Genomic DNA, 27,626 nt, shown 5'->3' on the forward strand with positions numbered 1-27,626 from the left:
CCAAACTCTTTCATCACTCCAAACAGAAACTCTGTAAGCATTAACCATTATCTCCCCATTCCCCTCTCCTTGTAGCGCCTGGTAATTCCAATCTACTTCCTGTCTCTATGAATTTGCCGATTCTAGATAATTCATGTAAGTGGAATCACACAATCTTTTGTCCTTCTGTGACTGGCTTACTTCACCTAGCACGTTTTCAAGGTTCATCCATGTTGTAGCATGTATCAGAACTTAATTTGTTTTCTTTTTAAAATTTCTTTTTTGGCTTACTTTTTACTTGGTTTTTCTTGTTTTATTTTATTTTTTCTTATTACCCAATTTCTTTATCATCCTTCCTTCCAATTTTTGACGTCACTAACCACCACGCAGCTTCCTCCCGTCCATCCATTTCCCGCTTTAACAGAACAAGGGGGAGATGCTGACTCCACCTTAAGGTGGAATCTTCTTTACACGTTAGTTCAATCACTGTCAGGAAGCATCGGGCTGAAGCGACAGTAGCCTTGCTTTTCACAGAGAGTGTAACACAACGTGTTCTCATGGTCCACTTGAATCCCTAGGAGAAAATTTCTTCGTGTGGTAGAAGTATCTTTGCTACGCCCACCTGAATGAGCCTACAGAAGCCAAGGATGGTCCCTGAGTGCTGGGAGGAAGGTTCAAACAGAAGGCTACAGAGGTAAATTGGATTCTTGAATCCGGAGGTGAAAGCACCCTCCCCAATCCTCTCCCAAATATGCCCCATGTCCTGCTCTCTCCCTCCTGACAATGGTACCACATCTCCCGGGAGGGGAGGAGAGCTCCCTTGGGTAGATTTGGTTTTATGTAGTCGTTGGGAAGGGTAAAAGGACCCCGTGCTACAATCTTGCTTGAGAGCTTAAACTTGACCTCTCACCATCGGTTCTCTCCTCTCTCTGATGGGCATGTTATGTTCATATTAACTGTGCTGTTATGTCACATGGTGTCAGCATTTTCGCAGAAAAGGGGGCCCACAGATTTCATTCTCACTTTGGTTCACACAAATCCCTCCCAAGGCCTAAGGTAGTCTTGGTAATGATTTTACTTAAAACTACTTTTTCTCTTCTCTTTGGACATTGTAAATACCTAAATTTAAATACCAAAAGCTATCGGGAACATGATTTATTTCGTGTATTGATCTTTGGTAATTCAAACGCTACAGAAATATTCCCAAAGTGCCTGTTTCTCTGAAAAACAATAACAAATCTTTGTCTCTTAGAAGAAAGCTGTGCTCCAGCACTTACTTCAAAGCACCTTATTAACGTCCCACACGAGGCAGGGCAATTCCAACTTTCACATCTTCCCAACTTCACCAAGTGCACACTAAATGCTAAGCAGCCCCTTTAACTTCCCCTCTGCGAGCTTGAGCCTGTGCTAGGTACCTAAACAGAACTCCTCTCCCAGGCACTCACGAAGGGTGCTACGGAGATGCCCTGCAAAAGTGCCCGTGGTGAGGCTCAGTCCTGCTCTCTGGGAGCGCTTCCCTGGGCCTCAGGAGAGAAGCTGCTCTCCTTCCCTCCTTCTCCACCATGTGGCTGGGCTGACGTGATGGTACAGATGGGCGCTGACCACTCTACCAAGCCCCAGCCTGGCCACAGTGCAGGGTGGGGGGCTCTTACATGTGGGTGAGAGCTCCCTCATCAGTGGCATAACTAGCAGGGTCCACTGTCCTAAAGCAGAGCCTTCTCTCTCTCTCTCTCTCTTTTTTTTAATGGTAATTATATTGATGTCAGTTATTGAGGACAATGGTGCAAAGTTACCAGAGGAGACTGCGTGAACGCAAACCTGAGACAGGCAGACAAAGTGGGCAAAGCATGAAGCCCGTCACATGCTCGATTCCCCAACGCCCAAGGGCACCCCATCCTGTCCTCCACCCAAGGACCCTCCTTCAGGGGCTGAAGGGCGGCACGTCTTTGATATGCCCACTCCTCTAATTTTTGCTCTGCTCCTTGCCCTTGAGATGCCAGAAACACAGGTTAGTGTTGAAAGGAAAACCTAGCTATGATCAAGATCAGATGAGATCTGGAAATTCCACCCCCCCCCCCAGCCCCCCGCCCCCAGCCCCCGTGTCCTGGGGCTCTGGGCCTCAGAGCTTCCCAGATCTCCACCCAGAGTCTCCGGAGCACCAGCCTGTCTCCAAAGGATGCAAAGAGGAGGCTATGCCGTCTCTCTCAGCTCAACACAGAGGGCAGGCTGGTGACTCTGCAGAAGCCAAGCACCTCCCAGTCCTGCTGAGCCAAACACAAGCCGCAGGTGGAAGGGACTCGATCACACTGTTGAAGGGGTTTCCACCCGAATCCTCTGAGAGAAACTTCCTGGTGTCAGATTTTGGAATGAGTGAAATAGGAACCTTAAGACAATGAAACCTATGATTGATGGAAGTTGTAAATGTCGTTTCCTGTTTGTTTTTTTTTTCCAAAAAAATAAACCTCAGCAACTTCTGGGCCACCAATACACACATGCTCCCTGGTTAGGAGTGGGACTGAAGCCCCCTGATTGAAGCATTTTTCATAGCCCTAAGTCCATTCTAGGTCCATTCTCTCCAATTCTATCGTTCTGAGGCATTAAAAGGCAGTCCCTCACTTCTCAACATTTCCCAAATATTTTAAGCTAGTTTGACAGTTTGACACGTGATGTGCTAAAATAAACCTCCTACTAATCTGATTGTGCTTAAAATCCAACAACTGTAACTGCTTATGTGAACGTTTATAGAGTTATATTTGCACTTTATTTTTTTAAATAAATTTATTTACTTATTTATTCTTTTGGCTGCGTTGGATCTTCGTTGCTGCTCGCGGGCTTTCTCTAGTTGTGGGGAGCAGGGGCTATTCTTCATTGCGGTGCGTGGGCTTCTCATTGCAGTGGCTTCTCTCTTTTTTTATTCATTCATTCATTCATTCATTTACTTATTTACTTACTTATTTATTTTTGACTATGTTGGGTTTTTGTTGTTGCACACAGGTTTTCTCTAGTTGCCCCGAGCGGGTCTACTCTTCGTTATGGTGCGCGGGCTTCTCACTGCGGTGGCTTCTCTTGTTGTGGAGCACGGGCTTTAGGCGCATGGGCTTCGTGCTTGCAGCACGTGGGCTCAGTAGTTGTGGCTCGCGGGCTCTAGGCAGCAGGCTCAGTAGTTGTGGCGCATGGGCTTAGCTGCTCCACGGCATGTGGGATCTTCCCAGACCAGGGCTCAAACCCGTGTCCCCTGCATTGGCAGGCGAATTCTTAACCACTGTGCCACCAGGGAAGTCCCTATATTTGCACTTTAGTTATACTTTCCCCTTGATCTTTTTTACTCTTTTGAATATTCTGAATCTGCCCTAAGTTCTTGGAGGGGTAAGACCATGGTTTCTTATCTCCCTTCTCCTTTGTATCTCCTGAGGTTCCTCACTACCCAATGTTGATCCCCAAGTAACAGAGCCTCCAGGCGCAAAAGGCACCTCTGTGTGACTGGGAAAAGGTGCTCATCTGGGTGGACGAATGACAAAAGGAACCTCTTCGGAGTAGAAGAATTAGAAAGTCAACCCTTCCTCCAGGCAGGTGGAAACAGCCCCAGCCTGGGTGAGTGGCTTGGTGAGTAGAGGAGGGCTGGATTCCAGCCCCTTCATCACCAGCCTGGTGTCTTTGTGCAGGTCACAACCTGCACAACTGTACATGGCAGCCCCACAAAGTAAGCTGGCTATGGAAAGTACTTTCATTAGGATTTGCAACAGTTTTCTCAGCTGTCAGCTCCTCTTTTTCCAGACTCTGTCTTGAGAGTAAAAAAATAAATTTAATGGTAGAAATAAGCATATTCCAATATTGAGAAATATTTGCTCATTCCTAATATGCACAAGAAGACTGCATTTTTTTTCATTGTGGTAAAATATTCATAAAATTTATCATCTTCACCATCTTTAACAGAGAGATGTGAAAATAATTTAAGGAGCATTACATTTTATTTTTAAGCAAATTCCTTACATTTAAAAATTTTAATTGGAAGAAGTCATTGTTTGCCGATCATTTTGTATTTGATTACAGACCTTAGTTTTGAAATTGAAGGTAAGAACTATACCCAAGGACCTCTTTTACTTTTCCTCTCACAACCTTAAAGACCAATAAGAAATTTCAAAGTGTAAGGTAAGAACGTCAGTTTGCAAATACGTGGGCTGGGAATACGTACATCAGCAATTCATCAGACTAATGCTTCAAGATGAATGTAATCAAATCGTTTCCTACTCTCTGAAGCATTCTGCAGAAAACTTAAGTCCTATAAAAGCCCTTGTTATGTGAGAATATTGAGACATTAGATTTCCCATGAAAAGGTGCAGTTGCATCTTGGTGTTTAGAATTCAGACCTACAAGTCTGTATTATTTGTATTTGGCTTGATCCAGTTATTGGATGATTCACAATTCTGATTGCCTTATTTAAACCAAAGTCCACAATTAACAGATTCCCTAATCCGATGACACATCACCAAGTTCTCCAGTGCCTTCACTGTGACTGCCAGACTGAATCAGGATATGTAAAGCCAGTACTCCCACTGGATCAGAATCCTCACCCAGGAATAATCTAGGACATAGCGATATAGGGACTCAGGATGCAAGAATCAGCCTTCAGGTTCAAAGCTGTATTGTGGGAAATCCCCCAGGGACCATCCGGGTGACAGAGGGCATGTACTATCACGCTTTCACAGTCCCAGAACGTACTTATTGGCGAGTTTCAGGAATGCAACACGGAGTTTCTGTTCACTCCTCTCCTGTAGACTCCTTGGATGGAGGAATCTTTTCAGGTTACTTAGTCCAACTCCATTCGGATGTCAGAAACCTCTCTTTTCCCAGGAGCATGTGAAAGACCCAAGGGAATAAGACCCAGGAGTATAATGGCAATGAATTATTGAGTCTTCTTTTCCCATTTGGCAATAATGAATCCAAATAAGATTTTGTTAGTTTTGGTGGACAGGATGTTCGCTATGAGTCAATAATAAGTTTTTAATTCCAATTAGGATCACTATGACAGCAAGAGGCTAAACAGAGCCAGAGGGCGCACTCACAACAGAGATCAAACCTCCCTCCGAGATACAGAGGCAGATGTAGAGAACAATGGGATTGGGCAGGCTGCAGAGTTGCTGATCCTGAAACCTGCAGCGTACACTTTTAGGGTACAAAGCTACAGGTTTTAAGAGCACACCTAGATGCCAAATGATTGAAATCTTAGAATAAAGCTAAAAGAGGAAAAACTCTGCATCACTCTTTGTTATCAGCTTGGATATGCTGGTCCCCTGGCAGCACTGGGCAGGGGTGATACACACCTGGAAAGATGCTAAGTACACAGGGAGGAAGTCACTACACTCTGCTGGCAGTCTAGTGGTAAACAACAGTCAATGGGACTTAAGAAAGGGGATCTCAGAAACGTGAAGCTTTTTTTCCCCCACAAATACAGACATCTAGATATAAAGCAGCTAGAAATCCCAGCAAACTAGTTCTTCTTTTGTTAATAGCTAAAGGAAGAAGGGACCATATGGAGGGATGGAGAAAGAAATTAGGTTTGAGTTCAAGTCATATCCATCCAGCCCATCCTTCAAGGAAACTACCCTTTCTATAAGTGGTAAATGAAAATTAAAGAGAGAGAGAGAGCGCAAGAGAGAGAGAATTCTGTATGTTCTGAGGAATTCCACATCATCCAAGTAAAAACTACAAAAAGAGGTTAAAAGACATGCTTAAGGCTTACCAGAGATCTTTTTTTCTGTTTTATTTACTATCGTATCTCTAGAGTTTAAAACAGTGCTTGTCACATAGTAGGTGATGTAAAAGACCCAAGGAAATAAGACCCAGGATATACTGGCAATAAATTATTGAGTCTTCTTTAATTTTAATTTTAATTATTTTTTTCAATAAGTTTTTGTTGAATGAACACTACAGCTGTCAATGGGAGATACAGGAATGCCAAAGAGTCTGACTTTAAATGACTGATAGTAAAATATTGAGTAAAGTGAAAATCACTGCTCCATTCCTAGTCAGAAATATATCCTAAACTCACAGAAATCTGTATTTATTCTAGAATTATTTAGAAATATTTTAAAAACTTTCAAGAGCTTCCAAAAATGAAAGAAAAAAGGTCAAGTAAAATTCCATTCATACATACAAATATACTCTTCTTAATGCTTTAAATGTTCTTGGTCTAGCTCTGCTTGCGCCCAATATGCCAATCAAATCTAGCCATTGTTGTAGATGTTTTAAAGGAAAACTAGTATTTCCTGCAGATGGGATATTTCTCTGGGAAACCCAGGTGATGACCCAAGTAGGCCTCCCAAGGTGATAGCTACTTCCTCCCAATCCTGGTCTGGACCTTGGTTCTACATGTTCAGAAACCAGACATGTCAGCACACCAAGGAGAGAGCCATCTCTCAGAAGCAGACTCCCAATAGTCAACCTCACCATAGACTGATGGAAAAAGCCCAGTTAATTAAAAAAAAAAAAAAAAAAAACCCACACAGAATTGCCAAGAAGACTGGCATCCTTTGGGAAGCACATTCCTGATGGGCAAATTCTAGAGAGCTAAACTTGAAGTCTTCATGTTACTTTGGAGCATAGAGTTAGAACAAGAGGTCTTAGCTACAGGATTCATATCTTCACGAACTCTAGGCCAACACTGCCTAATGCAGCCTTCACTATGATAGGAATACATGTAGCCCTCAAACCAGACAGGTTAAATCCTTTGATCAGGAGACCCCAACCCCAAGCAGCATTTAGAAAGGCACTGCCAACATCTGTATCTATGACTTTCCCTTTTGTGTTCCTCCATTACTGATGAATTCCCATTCAAAATAACACATTTTAATTTAGATATGTCTGTACCTTCAATGGGGTCGTAAAGTGTTAATGATCTTAGAGACTGTCATTCATTCATTCAACAAATATTTGTTGAGATCCTACTATGTACCAGGCACTGATCTGGGCAGGGGGAATACAATAGTGAATAACAAAGACAAAACCCCCTGGTCCCAAGGGGCTTACATTCCTTCTCTTTAACTTCTGCTGCTCTGCCTCTTTAAGATGACTTTGCACTATGGGCTGATTGTATAGGTTAATTCTCCAAGGCAATCAAATCTCTCATTTGTGACTGCTGCCATTATGTGCTTCCTATAAATACAAAAAATAGGTGGTATCTTCTATTAGGGTTTTAGAAAAGGAAGAAAGATGTGTAAGTTCATCAGGTGATTATACTATCAGAGTCCAGAAACAAAAAGTGAATTTCTAGGTCATTGCTTGAGATACCAGAGTGGCATAGTCTTGCCAATAATTGAGAGCCTTGTATTCTTCCAGGAGTAAACCCAATCAAGAGGATTTTAAATAAAAATATTAGAGAACTGGAAAGGAGCGTGGGATTAGGAGTTGTTCTATATGTGTGTGTTCTATAGTCTGTCTCAGCCAATACCTAGCCACGGACTAGGCAAGTCACCCGAACTCCCTGGGTCTCCTACCCTCATCTTTAAGACAACAAGGTTTGCCTACATCACTAAGGCACCAACACCTGGAAGATACCATGATTTCCCCTGATAACAGGAACCAAGCCTTATTCGTCTCAGTTTCCTTACAGGGCCTTGGGCCATGCCCCATACATAATGACCACTCCATAAATACTGCTTTATCAAATACTGAACCTACTGTGATACCAGTGTGGCAGCTGAAGTCACTGATATTCCAGAAGATACATTTAAAAATTTTGTTGTTGCTGTTTGGCTATGGAATCCTTTATTCACATAAACTGCATAAGTAGGAGATGAATCTGAGTCTGCTCTGGTGATGCAGGTCCCATCACCACCCCCTCCCCTGCTCCCATCTATCTCCAAAGAGGGCTACACAGAACCAAAGTGTCTAAATGAACGTATACATCAAATTTAAAAGTGTCCCCATGCAGGTGAATTTATTTCTGGCTATCAGATATTTGGGGGCCAAAAGATTCTCCAACACCTTGCTAAACTGACAGGTACCTTCATTTGGCCACTTTCCACCTTCTGTCTAGCTGTGTTCTCCGTGGTTCGCCTCCCTCTTCAGGCTCCCTCATCTATCCTCTGGTCCTGACTACTCTCCTACCCATCAGAGCAACACCCTCTAAATGGACTTCATCAGTATCCCCATGTGCTCTGCCTTCTCTGTCTTCAATCTCAGTTGCCCATACCAACGCCCGCCCAGCCTCTCAAGCCCAACCCCTTGGATGTCATCCTCAATTCCCTACTTACCATCTTTCTCATTCACCAAATCTTGCCATGTCTCTTTTCGAAACATTTCCCAATTCTTACCCTGTTAACTGAGTTAGTTCAAGAGTCCACTATTTTTTGCCTGCACTCTCTTGGTAGCCTCCTAACTGACTTTCATGCCTCTAATAGTTATTATAGCAACTATCATTTATTAGGGTTTTCTACATATTAGGTACTTTGCTAAAAGCTTTACACACATTCTCTCATTTGATCCTCCCAATCTAATTGAGTATTCTTATTCCCAGTGTACAGATGTGAGGCACAGAGAAATGTCAATTACTTGCAAATCATCACACATAAAGTTAAGTAGCAGAGACTTAGATTTCATGTCCATTTGACTTTATAAGACTCTTTCCCATCTAATTCACCTCCCACGCTGCTGCCAGAGGTGGTTCTCTAAACCACAGGTCTGATGATGCCATCTTGCATACTACAGAATAAAACCCAAACCCCTTGTCTTGGTATTAAGGTCTTTCACAATATGCCCACAACTTGACCTTGTCTGCCCCAACAGGATCTGCCTGTCATGGCGAACTCCCCACAATTCCCCACAAAGTTCAGACCCTTTGACAACTTTAACATCTTCCTGGAATGCCACTCTCCCTCTTTTCTGCCTGGTAAACTCTTATTTATTCCTCAAAATGCTATTTAAACATTACTTCCTAGATTAATTTTTTACCACTTCCCAAAGGAATTCCTCTGTGATTCTAGAGCACTGTACTCAATAACTCTGGCATGGAAAAAACATAATGTACTTACACTGATCTCTTCACAAGGTATTTGTCCCACTGGAAAAAAAAGTTCCTGGACGACACACATCACAATATACTCATCAGAATACCTCCTGATGTACCTTGTCAGGTATCTGGCTCACAGTTGGTGCTCAACTAATACTTACTGAATGAAATGGCCTTGCTGTCTCCATTTTGCTTAACTCCTTTCACTTTTTAATCCTATAGTAATCTGGCTTTGTCCCAACTACACTACCAAAAATCATCCTGAAAATCACCAGGCCATGTGGAAATTAGGCATTATAGATGATAAATGATAGGAGAAACACTTAGAGGACGTCTAGTTATCATTTAGTTCAGGCTTAGCTCCCAGTATGTTTTGGTTTAGAATATATTATATTCCATCTATTTTGTACTAGTTAACACTTGGCCATGATAATGTTTTAATTCCTAAAAATTACTGAGCTGTGTGATCCCCATCCAGAAAGCAGGTAGACCAATAATGATTAGGCTCCCTGCTTCACTAGGTGGGTTTTAGGAGGAAACAGCCCCCCCGAAGGAAGAGCGCAAGGAAAGCGCAGCCAGTGAGGCGCGTGCTGTGCTCTGATGGGCGAGAGCTGGGATGCGGCTGAGCCTGGTCTTGCCTTGAGGCTGATACCGCCACACATCCTTCCTGCCTGGGGCTCCCCTCAGAACCCAACCTGCCCCGCTCAACTACTCTTAGACAGGAACTAAGATGTGGTCAGAGAGGGCTCACTCACACAGCGTCAGCTGTGAGGCACAGCCCTGGGAGGGGAGAATGCTGGATGCCTGTGCGACCCTGTGACAGGGGCCGGGAGTCCGGAGGATGTACTGTCACTTCACTCGATACACAGACTCTTCCCTTAAAAAAACTTCCTAGCCTGGCATACTGTGTTTGTTTGAAGAACTGTTAGTAGCAGCCAAAACCTTCTTAAAATGCCAGACCTGAGGAGCCTATTTCAATCGTTACTACGAGACTGGGCAGCACCTAAGAGTCGCACATCCCTTCCTCCTTCCAGCAACTTCCGGACCTCCTCTCTCTCCTGGATGCTTCTTTTCAGCCTCCTTCCTGACATTCTCCTCACCACCAGTCCCACAAGTAGTATTTGGCAGGAAATCGCCCTCTCCCTGGTTAAGGTCGTGGGCAGTTTCACCTTAAATGAGATGGCTCTCAAGATGCTCGGCACTTTAGCCCAAATGGGCAGTGGCCCATTGGGCGCTCTTCTTTGGCTGCCCCCCCCAAATCTCAAAGTGATAAGTCTAAAACTAAACCTTTCTTCTTTCTCCCTCATGCTAAAACCTATATTCTGCATTACCTAACCTGATGAATTGCCTTCCTTTCATAAACTGCCCTCTTCCTCCCCGTTCCAAACTAACCAATGACCAGATCCTTGCTGACTCTACCCCTGGACCAGCTCTCCAATCCATACCTTCCTTCCACTGCCTTAGGTCTGTACCCCTTACGTGGTCTCCCAGCCTGAAGTCTCTTTATTTACACTTCTCTTCTGGTTATTGATACTTGCTTCCTTGTCCTGGTGGTGTGCAGACATCTGTTGTTTCTCCATGCTAGACTATGACTTCCTTGGATACACAAACCCGCTTTTGTTTTTGTTTTTTGTCCTATTATCCCCTGTGGTAACATTGTGCTTTGCACATAATAAATTCTCAATAAACAGACTTTGGCAATAGAAAATAGATTATCTTAAAGGGATGGTACTTATTCCCCCAAAGGACAGCTCATTAGATAATTAATTAAATATTTGTTCTAACCTCTTCCCAGCCCGATTAACAATGTTACACAGGCACATAGACCATATGCACAGACACACGCACACAAGGTATGCCCTTGACTACCTGGAAGTCAATTTTCTAGCAAACACAAGGAGAGGAGCTATCTCCCCAAAAATTAAAACATAAATTGGTTAGCATTTTTCATTCCTAATTTTCCTTGAGGGAAATGACACAATGCTTAGTGGCAAATGAGAAATTATTTTGCAAATTTATCGCCTCCCAAGGCTACCAAACATGGGTCACGCATCTTCCTCTCTTGCATTTTGATCCCATTGCTATGACTTAGTGTGGTAATTATATTACAAACCTATTATCCGATGAAATGAAAATGGCAAAACAATTTACATGCTTGTCTAAAAAAGACTCCATTAGAACGCAATTATAAGTGAAATTACAACGGCAAATTAATTGAAATGCGAGTCTGGAAGAAACAGTTATGAGACCATTAAAATGCTTCCGTGGAGGACTCACAACATGGAGTGAAACCACACATTCCTGGGGACACATTTTTAATTCACTAAAGCAGGCAACATTTACGAAGAGATGAAAATATCTGCGCTCCTATTGTTCCCCAGCATTATCTACACTTGTGCATGCCACCTGGGGGTGTGTAGCACCATCAGGGTTTATGGGTTTATGGAACAGACTGACAGGAGCCCCACATGTGATACTGCACTTCTATTCAGCACAGAGAAGATAAAGGGCAAGCTCAGCTTAGATTTTTCTGAAATGCTTCCAATATAAAAGCTAGGATCATAACATGAAAAGTTTGCTACTCTAAATTTAAGCCTGCAAGTATTGAATATTTGTGTAGATGTATTTCTAACTATCTGTCTTCTTAAAACATTCTGCTGATATATTCCATTAGCAAAATCGTGATAAATATTTTGACTCCGAGGCTTACAGTGGGTAGACTTGTTCACCAAAGGAAAAAACAAAAAACAAAATACAGTGCTATGTATGAAACAGATATGCTGAAATGATCAATCTGACAAATAACTAAGAACCCTCCTCTGAACCATGATTTGCATTTTGATAGTTGAACACACAAATGAATCTACCAGCAAAAGCCATGCAATATACGTCCCCACTCCCTCCCCTTCACCCCTCCCGGCTTCTACGGATCCATCTCTTCCAGGTACGAAATTAAAGAAACAAATGTCTAAGTCAGACAGAGAAAGACAAGTATCACATGATATCACTTATATGCAGAATCTAAAAAATTAATACAGATGAACTTACTTACAAAACAGAAACTCACAGACTCACAGACATAGCAAACAAACTTACTGTCACCAAAGGAGAACGGGGGGAAAGGGATAAATTAGGAGTTTGGGATTAAAATATACACACTACTATATATAAAATAGATATACGACAGGGACCTAATGTATAGCACAGGGAACTATACTCAATATTTTGTAATAACCTATAATGGAAAAGAATCTAAAAAAGATATATATGTATAACAATCATTTCGCTGTATACCTGCAACTAACACATTGTAAATCAACTATATTTCAATAAAAATTGTTTAAAAATAAAATTTTATAATGAATATTTAAAAATAAAAAAAGAAACAAATGCTAGGAGTGGATCATATAAGAGAAACAAGATGTAAATACTTGTCTCATGCATGATTCTCTCTCTTATGTTGTCATAGAGCAGGTGAGTAGATGACATTTAATTTTTTTTACACAGAAAAATTCTCAGCATCAATAATTATAACATTACTTAATAGAGTTACTAAACTACAAAAAGATTTGTATGCTTTGGTTTTTCAAACTTTAGTTTTAAAAAGTCCCTTGGAAATAGAGACACCAAGTATTCTTTCTTTCTTTCACAGACTCTGAAACACATAAAGGTTTAATAGGCACATAAACATGTTCTCTGAGGTGAGCTGAGCAAAAGGGGTTTGAAAGGCCTCATGACTTAATGTACCAAGTGTTTGACGTGGACCTTAAGCTTTGGGGATAGTCCGCTGTGCGCATGTTTCTTGGCCTTCTTATTTTCACTCCCATAGGCAAGTGGGAATGTTAACTACAGCTGTGTAACAATATGAACCTTGAGTGCATGGTAACTTTAAAACAAAAATCAAACCTGCTCTCTAGATATTTTATAGAGAGGTCATGTTATTTTAACACATATAATTTAAATATTAATATGATTCAAAATCGATTTTTAAGTCCTATGAGGAAAGAAAGTTTTTCCAGTGTAGGCAAAAAAGTACAAACCTGGAAAAGGAAAAAGTCACCTAGAGACAATTCTATAAATAAGGATAACTGAAAAAAACCAACAAGCAAACATACACATAGATTATAGAAAAAATAAAAATTGTAAAAATTGTCAGAGTCCCGAAATTATTTAAACCATAATGTTATAGATAAATTTGAAATTTGATATCACATTAGTCAGAGTTTTGTAGAATTAACCTCTGTATTTAGAAAACTGTCAGATAAGTTTCATATAATGGCTTTGGAAGTTAATAAAGGAGAAACTAATGCAACATTTGTAATAGTATAAGTTAAAATGTATTGCTCTAACTTACCTCAAAATGCATAAAAATAAAAGTGGGATTGATGGATAGACAGATAGATAGATGGCTAGGTGATAAAGAAAATACAGTAAATCTTAACTAGAGACTCTGGGTGGTGGGTATATATGGGCATCACTGTACCATTCTTTTGATTCCTTTGCATGTTTAAAATTTTTCAAATGTTGGAAAAAATGCAGGGCTCCATATGAAAAGTATTTATTCTATTTGTTAACTGTCCTCAACAAATAAAGCAGTTTCAGAATGTGTTTCTCTGACATGATGCACTCACCTAGCCATCCGGATCCCGAATCTGGTATGCACAGGTCTGTCTCAGCGCTGGGCAAAACAAAGCCCACGACAAACACCTCCACGCCATCCGCCATCAGGGCCATGCCCAGGACAAAGAAAAGGGCCCACTGAAAGCGGCCGTGACCACACTCTTGGATTATCAGCTCATACTGCTGGGCTAGTTCTTCCTCGTCAGCTCTCCTCTCTGATTCCAGCTCCCGGCGGTCCTTGTACTCATCGCCCTTGGGCTGCCCCACGGCCACAATGCTGTCTTTCCCTTGGTTCATGTTGGGGATGCCCTGATACTCCCCTTCGTAGATTTCATCATCTTCATCGTGACCCTCAGTCGCGTCACTGGAGCCCTCGTCATCATTGGCCTCCCCGTTATAGGTTTCTCCCGGTGGGTAGTCGTCATCATCCTCTTCCTCGTCTTGGAACCGACTGTAGGACCTCTGGGCGTATTCATCCTGGGCCCGGTCCACTGCTTGATTCACCTTCTTTACAGTCTGTTTCTTCACCTCTCTGGCAATGTCCTTGGCACCCTTCATCAGTGAAGTCCTATCCTTACAGGAGTCTTCCATCTTACCGCAACTGACGGCCAATGAGAGATGGGAATTTTTCACAGACTCTGGGCAGTGGTTCAGTCCTGACAGCACCATCCACTTTGGGTTCAAAATGGAACTGCAAGAGAAGAAAAGCCACAGAAGATATTTTTTATTTTTTTCCATGTCTTTTTCACCATCTAATTCTTGGTCTCTTTTCACTGGCCCCACAGACTAAGACACAGAATTCACTTTTCCTTTCTTTCGAGCACTCAGTTTGCTGGTTCTCTGCTCAAGTGAGATCAGAACTTGGAGTATTTAGGGTTTTTACTATTATTATTCATGTTTTTAAGGAACTCCGTCTCCTGGGTAAGTTTGCACAGAATGCACAAGCATTCCCCTGAAAATACAACGGAATATCTTACACCTTTATAAGTACATCCAACTTATTTCGAAAGTGCTAGAAAGACAGACCCTGATTGAGACAAGTAATGTTGCTCACAGATATATACATACGCTGCAAAGGTAAACCCAGAATAATAGAAGAATCCTGTCTGACCTCATTTCCTCACAATGCAAAAACAAACAAACAAACAAAAAATAAGCATCACTATATACAATGCTATCAAATCATATATGGGCACACCTCATTTTACTGTGCTTTGCTTTATTGCGCTTTGCAGATACTGTATCTTCAACAAGTTGAAGGTTTGTGGCAACCGAGGGTCAAGCAAATCTATTAGCGCCATTTTTGCAACAATATTTGCTCACTTTGTTTCTCTGTCACATTTTGGAAATTCTTGTAATATTTCAAACCTTTTCCTTATTTGTCATGTGATCTGTGATCAGTGATCTTTGATGTTACTACTATGACTTGCTGAAGGCTCAAGCGATGTTTAGCATTTTTTAGAAATAAAGTATTTTTAAACTAAGGTATTGTCTATTTTCTTTTAGATATAATGCTATTGCACTTAACCAACTACAGTATAGTATAAACATAACTTTTACAGCACTGGGAAACCAAAAAAATTTGTGTGACTTGCTTTATTGCAATATTCACTTTACCATGGTGGTCTGGAAGCGAACCAGCAATATCTCTGAGTTCTGCCTATAAATATTTATAAAATGCATTTCCTTTCTACCTTCATTGTATCTCCTTCCAGTAAATGATAACAGAGACTCACATGGCACCCAAAACTGACAATGAGTATTTTCCCCTAGTATGGCAGTCATAGCTGTAGGAAATTGGAAGGGTTCATCAAATGATTTGACAGACATTTTTGATAATCACTGAATTAGAACATGTGACTTGTCCAGTGGGGATGTGCCCTTTCAGAAGCCACCCCCAGGCCAGCAAGGACAGGGAAGCCACTCCCTTCCCAACGCACCCCGTAAGAACCCCAGGCTTTGTCCCTACCTTCTTCATCTCTAGACACCCACCCCCCCTAACACACACACACTCCCTGCCACCTTATCTGACTGCAGTTAGCTGCTGCCTTGGGTACCAGAGTCAGCAGCCTCCCAGGACCCATCACTTGGTTTCCTTTCTCATGGACAGCCCCTTAGGTCTTGGCTCATTGAGGCTGACTTCTTTCACTTGTCCACTGAGCTGTCTGCTCTGGTGGCCCAAGTCAGCCAATATCAGGCCCACCTTGTACAGAAATGATATGAAGGTGAAAAAAATCACTCTCCCCCATCATTAATTCCCCAAGCCTTGTGCTATAGCAGTATTCCAAATACTGATTCATATAATGGCCATTTCTATTTTGTTCTTTTGCATCCAGTGTAAAATACTTGGTAAGCGGCTATTACAAACGTACATTTAAACTGCTCTTCCAGACGTGACAGACAGACCCAGCAATAAAGACAAAAAGATGTTTGTTTGTAAATGGATTGGGCATCATTACCACTGGATACCTGCAAATGGCCAGTAGGCAAAACGGAAGCATGGCTCTGCTCAGGTCTGTGTTTTAGAAGACAAAATGAAATGAAAATAAACATATGATTACAAGGCTTTTTTGCCAAATGTCTTAATGAAGGATGTTCCTGTTTGTTCTCCCTTTTCTTTCTATTTTGGAGAGCTGAGAGGCAGGGGAAGGAAGAGATGGGAGGATCCACATGGAGAGTAAGACGGGAAGGCAGTGAGAAACGAGGTTGAGGATGGAACACTCAGAAAGGTAAGGGGGAGGCAGGAAAAGAGAGAAGAAGGGAGGATGACGATAGATGATGTTGGCGATGGAGAGATGTCTCCTACTTTAAAAATGAAAGGCAAAATTAAAAGATTTCACACAACAAATAAAGCCAACTGGTCTACCATTCATAAATGGACGATTAAATCAGACACAGCATATCAGCTGCTTCCTGGGCACCATGGCAGCAAAAAACACCATTAAAGGAAAAGACTGGTGAGTGTGAAAGCAGAGCCTGACCCCTGTAACACACCATCTACAAACAGCATGCTGGTTAGCAACGGGAAGTTTCCTCAATTGCTTTTTCTAATAAACAGTAAAGAAATTGACTGCATTTGGCTTTCCTGCTTTTGTTCCCAGGCACAAATATTCTCATCACAGGCTTTAAGGGGCTCTCACCCACCAAAAGGTCCCGGTATGGGAGCCACGTCGATGACAGAAAACAGGCATGGTGTCCTGAAAGTCATGATTGTGACTAGAAAATGGATAATTCTAACTCCCTAAGGAATCTAATCACATGAGTAATGAAAAGACATTTAAAAAAATTTTACAATTAAACATTTTAGTTTTGAAAAAGAGAAAAAAACACTTCTTGTAAAACTGTTTTTGACTCTGAGGTTAAAACAAAGCCGGTGTGTATGTAAGTTCTCTTTGGGACACTGGGTTCCTCAGCCAAAAATCGAGGCTCCAGTTGATTTTTGGATCCTTGATGGAAGAGATTAGGTCTTACAGTTTGTAGTCTCACTAAAGTAAAGCAGATTTTTCAGTGCTTTTGCATTAAAACGGGCAATTAGGAATACTTATTCAAAACTTCGGTTTAAATCCAGATGTTTGTAGATGTCGCCATTGGAGGAAGACTCGGGGAAGGGCAGGATCAGGGGGTCTCTCTGTGTTATTTCTTAGGACTTCATGTGAATCTCAATGGCCCCAAAATAAAATGTTAAAGAGGAAAATAAGTTTCTAACACCTATACCTGGAAAATGTGCAAGATGTTTGGCCAGTGGGCAGATTACTCGGGGGGAGAGTTATCTATGACTATTACTTTCTCTGGTAAATGGAAAAATGCAAAAAGCTGGGTCATTCCAAAGGTCACCAGGAAGATGGCAGCCTGGGATCTGTGCTGGAAGGCCAGGCCTGCCTTAAAGCATCAGTTCTCAGGTGTGGTCTGCACACCAGGGGTGGCCTAAGGGACATCCATGAGCAGCTGCTTATTACATCATCAATGTCTGCAAACAATATACCTCCGTTTCAGGGTAAATCACCCAGTTACACCATATATATGTGCCAGGCACCGTTTTAATGAAAAAACGGTTGATTTAGTGCTTACTCTATGCCAAGAATTGTGATAAGAATTTTACAGTAAGTGCCCTACATAGGAACCTTCAAGTTGCGAACTGTCAAAAGATGCGAACGTGTGTTTGCACATCCAATCACGTAAGTTAGTTCGTGTGTCTGGGATACATTGTCACGTGCGTGCATCCTCTACAAGTGGCTGTGCTTTTGTGTACTTTACTATACAGTACTGTATAGAGTACAATAGTATAGTGTCTTTATATCAAGCCCAGGAGGCAAGGGTAAAAGCAGCGGAGATGTAGTTGGTACTGCTAAGAAGCGCCAAGAGATAACAATGGAAACAAAAGTGAAAATAATTGAGAGAGTGGAGCAAGGTGAAAAGATGCTAGACATCGCTCGTTCTTATAACATGAACTGTTCAACTATCGGCATTTTTCTAAAGAACAAGGACAAGATCATGGAAACGTGAAGTCTGCTGTGCCAATGATGTCGACAGTAATATTGAAAAAGCGTGGAAAAATGATGGAGGAGATGGAGAAACTTCTCAGTGTGTGAATGAAGAATCAGCATCAGCATCAAGTCCTGCTCAGCTTAATGCTGATTCAAGAGAAAGCTAAAAGCCATTATGAAGACTTGAAGAAGAAACACAGTGAAGAATCAGAGGGCATGTCTTTTAATGCCATCCATGGCTGGTTTTATGCGTTCAAGGCTAGAGCCAACCTTCACAACATAAAAGTAAGTGGCGAGGCAGCAAGTGCAGATACGGTAGCAGCCCGTGAATTTCCTGAAATGCTTCGAGAAATTATTGGTGAAGGCACGTATTTACCTGAGCAGGTTTTTAATGTGGATGAGACAGTACTGTACTGGAAGAGGATGCCAGACCAAAGTTACATCACTAAGGAGAAAAAGTTGATGCCAGGCTATAAAGCAGCAAATGATAGGCTAACTGTGGTTTGGTGGCAATGCTTCTGGCGATATGAAGCTGAAGCCTCTCTTAGTTTATCATTCAGAGAACCCAACAGCCCTTAAAAACATAGCCAAGAGAGCCAAACACTCTTCCTTGTGTTCGTGTGGAAGAGTAACCCCAAAGCCTGGGTTACACAGGCCATTTTCCAGGACTGGTTTTTCCACCACTTTATCCTGGAGGTAGAGAAATATTGCTTGGAGAAGGACATCCCATTCAATATTCTTTTGCTGCTCGACAATACTCTGGGCCACCCCCCACTTATGGACGACTTTCATCCCAAGGTCAAAGTAGTGCATCTGCCATCAAATACTACGTTGCCCATCCAACCTATGGACCAGGGAGTTATAGCGACTTTTAAGAAATATTATTTACGTCATGCTTTTCATCAGGAAGTAAAGGAGAGTGATGAATCAGGAACAACCTTGAGACAATTTTGGAAGGACTATAACATCGACAAGGCCATAAAAAACACTGACTTTGCTTGACGTGAGGTTACAGCCATCACCATGGGGTGTGGAAGAACCTCTGCCCACAGTTTGTTCACGATTTTCGTGGGTTTGAGAAGGTGGATGAGGAGTCCAAAGAGGTCTTCAGCAACTTAGTGACCCTCAGCAAGAAGGTGGAGCTAGATCTGCAAGAGGATGACTTCACTGAACTCCTTGCTGTGGAATTAGAGGCCCAGAGAAAGGACGAAGAGAGACAAGAGGAAGACGAAGTAACTGAAGAACCAAAGAGATTCATGATGTAGGAAACGGCAAGGGGATTTCTTTATTTGAGGAGGCACTGTTAGTTTTTGAGGCACAGGACCCGAACGTAGAACAGTACACTAAGGTTGCAGCAGCCGTTCAGAATGTAATCCAGTGCTACTGTGTCATCTATGATGAGAAAAAAAGAGCTACTACCCAGACATCACTGGATCATTTTTTCAAGAGGGTAGATAGAATTGAATCCAGCAAGGAACCAGAACCTGTGCCATCAACGTCAGGCATGGGTGAAATTGCAGCTTGCCCTCCGTCTCCTATTGTTGACGATCCTTCATCTCTACCATCTCCCACCTCCTCTCCCTCCTCCAGTCAGTAACTCTTCTTGCTGTTCACTCGATGCCAGCCCCTGGATGCCAGCTGCTGTACTGTACTATACTTTTCAAAGTACTGTTCTGTAAGATTAAAAATGTTTTCTGTATTTGTTTTTTTATGTATTATTTGTGTGAAAAGTATTGTAAACCTACAGTACTATCTAGCCGATTGTGTTAGTTGGGTACCTAGGCTAACTTTGTTGGACTTACAAACAAACAGGATTTACGAAGGCGCTCTCAGAACGGAACTCGTTCATATGTAGGGGACTTACTGTATATACATTCTTTTATTCTTTTATTTAATTCTTAATCCTACAAAATAGACATTATAGTGTCCATTTTACAGGTGAGAAAATTAAGGCTTAGTGAGATTAAATAACTAGCCCAAGGTCACAAAGCTTGTCAGAGGCGATGCTGGCACTCAAGCTCGATGGTCTGACCCCACAGGCTTGCCCTTCTCCCCATCTGCTTCACACAGTGTGCTCCCTGAGGTCTTAATAAATGCAGTAGCGTTCTTCCTAGTCATTACTGTTCATTCTGGTAACTTGTCTTTCCTATACACAAGTGGTTTTACAGCCTCTTGGCTAAATCGTGATATAGGTTCTGAAACAAGAAATACCGTGATATCTTTCATCAGTGATGGGCTTTATATGGATAGTAATTCCAAAATATGGTCTTGTTTGTTCAGATAAACTAGCCCAAGATGTTGGCTATACTTCAAAAGATAAGAGAGTCATGTTAAATAAGATGTCCGGAGCCAGGAGGGCAGGAATGAAGCTCTAACCTCCAGGGAAGCACATGCTGCCCCTTCTTTATTCTCATCAGCGTGCTTCTCCACGAAACAAGGAAAACGATATACTTTACAGTGTGCTGAGGGTTAGATGAGTTGGTGTTTTTACTGTGCTCAGGACAGAAGTCGATGTATATTAAGTACTTTTAATTTGGGTTCCCCAGAAGCAGAGCCTGTGAAGAGGAGTCAGGTGTGAATCGTTTATTACAGAAGAACTGGTAAGGGAGTGGGCGAAGCCATTGGGGGTGCAGGCAAGGGTGGGAGACGATCAACATAGGACCGCAATTTTAGGCAGTATGCTGTGAGGCAAGCTTCAGGCTGATTCTGCAGAGCAAGTCAGGAATGGAAGTTATGCCTGAGTTATTCCCACTCAAGGCAAAGGTGCTGGGCTTTCCTGCTCCCCACACCTGCCCACTGTTGGCTAGGTGCCGTCTGCACCCCTTCCCTGCCCCGGGCGAGGATGGAACATAGGCACTTCCAACTCTCTGACTCAAAAGGCAAAGCAGTTCCAGTAGCACGAGGGTGGTCCTCTGAAGAGATACAGGTGCTGGCTGATGGAAGCAAAGACACATGGTATCTGGTCAGAGCATTAACAGTATTTCCCATAATTAGCATTTAATAAATACTTGTTTAGATGCCTGCTAATCATGCTAAGTGGCAGGACCCACAGCTGATTAAAAACTATATTTATAGAAGCAGCTGTAACAACTGAGTAATATTTACAGCAAAGCTTATCTGATATAGTAAATGATATGCACAATCTTGTGTGTGACAATCATTTTGCACAAATGACATGTCATACAAATAAATGAGAGGTATTCTGGCAAGACAGTTTTAGCTTTTCTTTTTTTCCCTTTGATGGTTCATGCCAAACAGCATGTATCCACTAACACCACCTCTTATTTCAAAACCATCTTACACATGTTCCCATCATGGACAATCCCCACGCATGAACACACATGTTCTCTGGTTTCCCCACACCGTGACCAAACCTCCTGCCCTTCCTTCTGCTTTACCCCTCATCACGACAATCATCAAAAGATTTGGAAAGCTCCTCCTCCCCAAAACTTTCTAGAATCTTCTGGATGCTGGCAGAATCGCTTATTTTAATAACAGCTCACCTATTATTATGTCAACCATGTACTAAGTACTTCAGAGGTATTATCTCACAACAGTAATATATGGTAGGAGCTCTTAGAGTGTTTTTTTGTTTTTGGTGGTCCCCAGCCTTTTTGGCACCAGGGACTGGTTTCGTGGAAGACAATTTTTCCATGGACCGGGGATGGGGGATGGTTTCGGGATGGCTTCAGGATGATTCAAGCATATTACATTTATTGTGCACTTTATTTCTATTATTATTACATTGTAATATATAATGAAATAATTATACAACTAACCGTAATGCAGAATCAGTGGGAGCCCTGAGCTCGTTTTCCTGCAACTAGATGGTCCCATCTGGGGGGATGGGAGACAGTGACACCCGAAGTGTGTTGCTTATGTCCAGCCTACTCCATGATCTCGCTTTGGTTGCTGTTACTGCAGAAAACCCTGCCTCACAAAGATAGGATGTTGGAAATGGAAGCAGGTTTTTCAGTGCTTTTGTGGCAATCTCAGGATATTCCTCCTTCACTTTAATCCAGAACATATGGAGATTTGAAGTTGTCTCAAACATACTTTTAAGGCCACTGTCATTTGCGATCTCAAGCAGGTGATCCTCTTCTAGCACGGACAAAGTCGATTCACCTGGCTTATTCACAAATGGGTCACAGATCCATTCCTTCCCAGTTCTGGGGTCTTTTGTGGTTGGGAAGTAATGCTCAAACTCTTTTGAAAGCTGAGATAGGTGATCATGCACCAGCTGGGAGAAAGAAGTCCGGGGCTCAGTCTCTTTCAAAATGTTTGCTAATGTTTGAAACATGTCAAAAATCCCAATGTTCCCTCGTCGCCCCCATAATTCCAGTTTGGCTTTGAATGCAGCTACTTTATCTGCCGACTTGAACACAGTTGTCGTTCTCCCCTGAAGTGACAGATTGAGTTCATGGAGCAGGTTGAATATGTCACACAAGCAAGTTTTGTGACACATTCTGTGTCACTGAAATGTGCTGCCAGTGGTGACTGTTTTTCTAAAAGAAATCTCTGGAGCGGCTCTCGTAACTCAAAAACTCTGGCCAGTGACCTACCTTTAGAAAGCCATCTCACTTGTGTGTATAAGAGAAGACGTGTGTGCTCTGCGTCCATCTCCTCACAGAGCTGCACAAACAGACGTGAGTTAAGGGCATGTACTTTAATGTGGTTGATCATTTTAATCACATCCTGCAAAACGTTGTTAAGTTCAGGTGACATTCTTTGGCTAGCCAGCACTTCTCTATGGATGACACAGTGCGTAGACTCACATTCAGAAGCGACCTCTTTGACCTGAGTAGTGAAACCAGAAAGCCGTCCAGTCATGGCAGCCACTCTGTCTGTGCATATACCAACACAAAATGACCAGTTCAGTTTTCCTGATGTGTAATCATTCAAAGAGTTGAATAGTTCTGCAGCTGTGGTGTTGGTTGGCAACAAAAGTGCACATAACATATCCTCATGCACATCCTCCTGAAAAAATATATCACACAAAAACAAGCATTTTTGCCTTATTGTCAGCAGGGGTAGACTTGTCAACTTGGATTGCATACCACGGGGACTCATTAATCCTCTCTAACAGTTGTGCCTCAATATCCTCTGCTATTTCATCAATTCATCTAGTTATGGTGCTAGCTGAAAGAGCGACACATGCCACCTTCTGAACTGCAGCCTCTCCTAAAAGTTCACTACAAATGTCCTTAGCAGCCGGCAGGATCAACTCTTCACCAATAGTAAAGGGCTTCTTAGCTTTAGCAATGCGGTTAGCCACTAAGAATGATGCTCTCAGTGCAGACACATTTGAGGAATTAGTGGCCTTCAATAATTGCTTCTGTTCTTCATGTTCACATTTTTTTTCTTTTGGAAAACTCCAAAGGTTTCTCTTTTAATACAGTGTGCTTGGTCTCCATGTGGCGAAGCAGTTTTGAAGTTTTCATGGCTTCGTTGCATAGCTGGTCGCCACATATTACACAAAGCGAGCTTGGAGAATGTGAATCACCTGTTGCAATGAACCCGTAATTTAAGTAGGACTCTTGGTATCTTCTTTTAAATGCAGCTTTCTTTTTGTTGGCAGTCTTGGAGTCTTCTGCTGTCTCATCATTGGGTCTTTCCCCCTTTTCAAAGAAGCTCTCCAGTGATGTTTGTTTTTTACTCATTTTGGCTAGTCACACCAAAACTGTGACTGAGACAAGTGTGCAGTGTGGGAAAGAGGCACGGACGGAAGTGGTAAATAAAATAATGGGTGGGCCACGTGTGGACTAAAATAAGTGTCGGATTCTGACTTAAAGCCTACCACCAGATGCAGCTGTACAATTGAAGTACATCAATTCACTTGCCACTATAAAGCCTGCCACCAGATGCAGCTTAATTGTTACTTGCCACTCACTGATGGGGTTTTGATATGAGTCTGCAAGCAGTTGATTTATTACGGTCTCTGTGCAGTCAGACCTCTCTGCTAATGATAATCTGCATTTGCAGCCACTCCCCAGCTCTGGCATCACTGCCTCAGCTCCACCTCAGATCATCAGGCATTAGATTCTCATAAGGAGCGTGCAGCCTAGATCCCTTGCATGCGCAGTTCACGGTAGGGTTCGCGATCCTATGAGAATCTAATGGCACCATTGATCTGACAGGAGGTGGAGCTCAGGCGGTAATGCGAGCGATGGGGAGTGACTGTAAATACAGATGAAGCTGCGCTTGCTCTCCAGCTGCTCACCTCCTGCTGTGTGGCCCGGTTCCTAACAGGCCACGGACCGGTACTGGTGCATGGCCTGGGGGTGGAGAACCCCTGTCCTAGAGTAATGAAAATAAAAACAAAAGGGACCTAATTAAATTTAAAAGCTTTTGCACAGCAAAGGAAACCATAAGATGAGAAGACAACCCTCAGAATGGGAGACAATATTTGTAAATGAAGCAACTGACAAGGGATTAATTTCCAAAATATACAAACAGCTCATACAGTTCATCAAAAAAAATGAACAACCCAAGCAAAAAATGGGCGGAAGACCTAAATAGACATTTCTCTAAAGAAGACATACAGATGGCCAACAAACACATGAAAAGATGCTCAACATCACAAATCATTAGAGAAATGCAAATCAAAACTACAATAAGGTATCACCTCATACCGGTCAGAATGGCCTTCATCAAAAAATCTACAAACGATAAATGCTGGAGAGGGTGTGGAGAAAAGAGAACCCCCTTGCACTGTTGGTGGAAATGTAAATTGGTGCAGCCACTATGGAGAACAGTATGGAGGTTCCTTAGAAAACTAAAAATAGAACTACCATATGACCCAGCAACCCCACTCCTGGACATATTCCCAGAGAAAACCATAATTCAAAAGACACACTCACCCCAATGTTCATTGCAGCACTATTTACAATAGTCAGGACATGGAAGCAACCTAAATGTCCATCAACAGATGAATGGATAAAGAAGATGTGGTACATATATACAATGGAATATTGCTCAGCCATAAAAAGGAACGAAATTGTACCATTTGCAGAGATGTGGATGGACCTAGAGACTGTCATACAGAGTGCAGTAAGTCAGAAAGAGAAAAACAAATATTGTATAATATCACTTACATGTGGAATCTAGAAAAATGATACAGATGAACTCATTTGCAAAGTAGAAATAGAGACACAAACATAGAGAACAAATGTATGGATGCCAAGGGGGCAGGGGGGTGGGATGAATTGGGAGATTGGGATTGACATATATACACTACTATGTATAAAATAGATAACTGATGAGAACCTACTGTATAGCACAGGGAACTCTACTCAGTGCTCTGTGGTGATCTAAATGGGAAGGAAATCCAAGAAAGAGGGGATATATGTATACATATAGCTGATTCACTTTGCTGTACAGCAGAAACTAACACAACATTGTAAAGCAACTATAGTTCAATAAAAAATAATTTAAAAAAAAAGAACATAGTCCAAGAGATTTGGTGCAATACACCATCTAGATGATGAATATGTTTATTCTGGCAAGAAATGGTTGTTGAAAGGCTTATTCAGCACAGGTTTGAAACCTCTGGCCTTTATATTAACTGTCCACAAAAAAAATCAGCATGCTGAGCTCCGGGCTTCAGTGGCCTGGAGCCAGGCTCTGGAGACAGCAGAAAGATCAGAAGATGGACATGGCCTTGTAGAAGCTCTAAGTGCCAGGTGAAAACATCCACATTGCCCTACTCCGGCCCCCGCAGCCAGAGACTGGCTCCAGGCAGCGCTGGGGGCGGTGGCAGCGGCGGGGTGCGGGCTGAGGAAGCTGGGCCTCGACGCCCCCCCTCACCCCCAAAACCCCAGGAGCTGTGCCTAGTCCAGGAGGGGCTGGGGAGCCCCATGGAGCCGAAACTCGCATTCCGTGGAGGTGCGAATTGGTGCTGGAACCTCAGTGCTGACGCCAGCAGTCGGCTAACATGTCTTCAACAGCGTGATGTTGACGGGCTCCCTTTCCTTCTATGATTGCTCCACATCACAGAGTGAAGTCAGTGTAGACCTAAGGCAGACCTATGTTCCACTTGCTTCATCAACAGAATATGCAAGTTCTGTAGATTCTTCACTTTTCTATGCACCATGGTCTACGTATGGAGATGATATTAAACAGCCGTCTAATTCTCAAATCAGTGTAAAGAACAGGTAAATTAATACATTAGATTCCTCAGGCTAAAAAAAAACCCCAGACATCCACATTGCTACTTTATATAGCCTAGCCTTGTGAAATAGTAATGATATTTGAAGGTGACCAGCATTAAAATGCATAACCCCTTATCTGCAGTGAGACAGTATTCTGAAAAGCTTTTGGGAAAGAGGTGAACATTTTGAGATGAAGGAATAGATACTGACCCATCATCCCAGCCTGTGCAAATCTTTGACAGCAGACTTTAGTCATTTAAGGATGCCTCTTGCCCTCCAGATCTCTGAACTTATGTGTAAATATATGTAAATTCCAATTCTTCAAGGGGCAGTTCAAAGCCCACCTCTCTCTTCATTTCTGCTCAACCTATCACATCTTCCCGGTTAAGCATAGTTGGTCACCTCCTGACATTCAATCATGTCTTCCTTTCCAGTTATCCATTCCCTATGGGAGTGTCAGCTCCCTGAAAATAGTAACCTAGTAAAATAAAACACCATAAAACAATGTTATTGAATGAGGACACAAGCATCATAAGGAGGCCAACTCTCTAATTACCCTCCTTCTCCACGAGGGAGTTGTCTGCACCAGCATTTCCCCAAAGTGCAATCTGCACCATGTGGTTCTCCTAGGTGCTCTGAGAGCGAAAAGTTCTATGGTCAAATCACTTGGGAAGTTTCTATCTCATACTTCCTATATCCTTCTCTAGGAGAGCCACAGTGCAAAGCTTCTTATAAAGAACCTTGTGTAAATGTGTTACCCAACCATTTCCCAGACCTTCCTAATAACACAACGTCCCCACCCTCAACATGACACCAATAAGCAGTCTTCGTTATACACTATGGAAAATACTGTGTTAAGATGAATACCGAGATCCTTTAAAACTCTAATGTCTCTGTTATAAAATACCATAAAACTCAGTGATTAGAATTAATTGAGGGAAGCAGGATGAAAGGGAGAAAGTCCACATTAAAATAACATTTCTAAAATGAAATACAGTATTCCTTTCAAGTCTATCAAAAACTAAAATTAAGCTTTCAAAAAGTAATCCTCGCGTGCCTAGAGCCCGTGCTCCACAACAAGAGAAGCCACTGCAATGAGAAGCCTGCGCACTGCAATGAAGAGTGGGCCCCGCTCGCTGCAACTAGAGAAAGCCCACACGCAGCAACACAGACCCAACGTAAAAATAAATAAAAATTAAAAAAAAAAAAAGATTCTTTAAAGAAAAAAGTAATCTTTATGATTTTTAAACAGACTGGCTACAAAATAAAGAGTATTTAGCATATCTGCATATTTTTAAAGTAATAAGTCATTCAAAGAGCCAGGAAATTTGAAGAATGTTAATATTCTTTTTATGCAATTTTGACCCAATGAATTTGCTCTATGAG

The 27,626-nt window shown here is 42.1% G+C and overlaps 1 protein-coding gene across 1 annotated transcript in view; it reads right to left on the reverse strand.

Moving 5' to 3' along the window:
* Window positions 1-27,626, reverse strand: part of SV2C (synaptic vesicle glycoprotein 2C) — a 262,124-nt gene that overhangs the window by 181,882 nt on the left and 52,616 nt on the right. Inside the window, exon 2 of the mRNA XM_082457195.1 lies at window positions 13,618-14,297. Within this exon, the coding sequence (XP_082313321.1) occupies window positions 13,618-14,275 (658 nt within the window). The 5' untranslated portion in view covers window positions 14,276-14,297. The remainder of the gene's footprint in view (window positions 1-13,617; window positions 14,298-27,626) is intronic.

Source organism: Balaenoptera physalus (assembly GCF_965194825.1).
Source record: "Balaenoptera physalus genome assembly, chromosome: 3".
Taxonomy (NCBI): domain Eukaryota; kingdom Metazoa; phylum Chordata; class Mammalia; order Artiodactyla; family Balaenopteridae; genus Balaenoptera; species Balaenoptera physalus.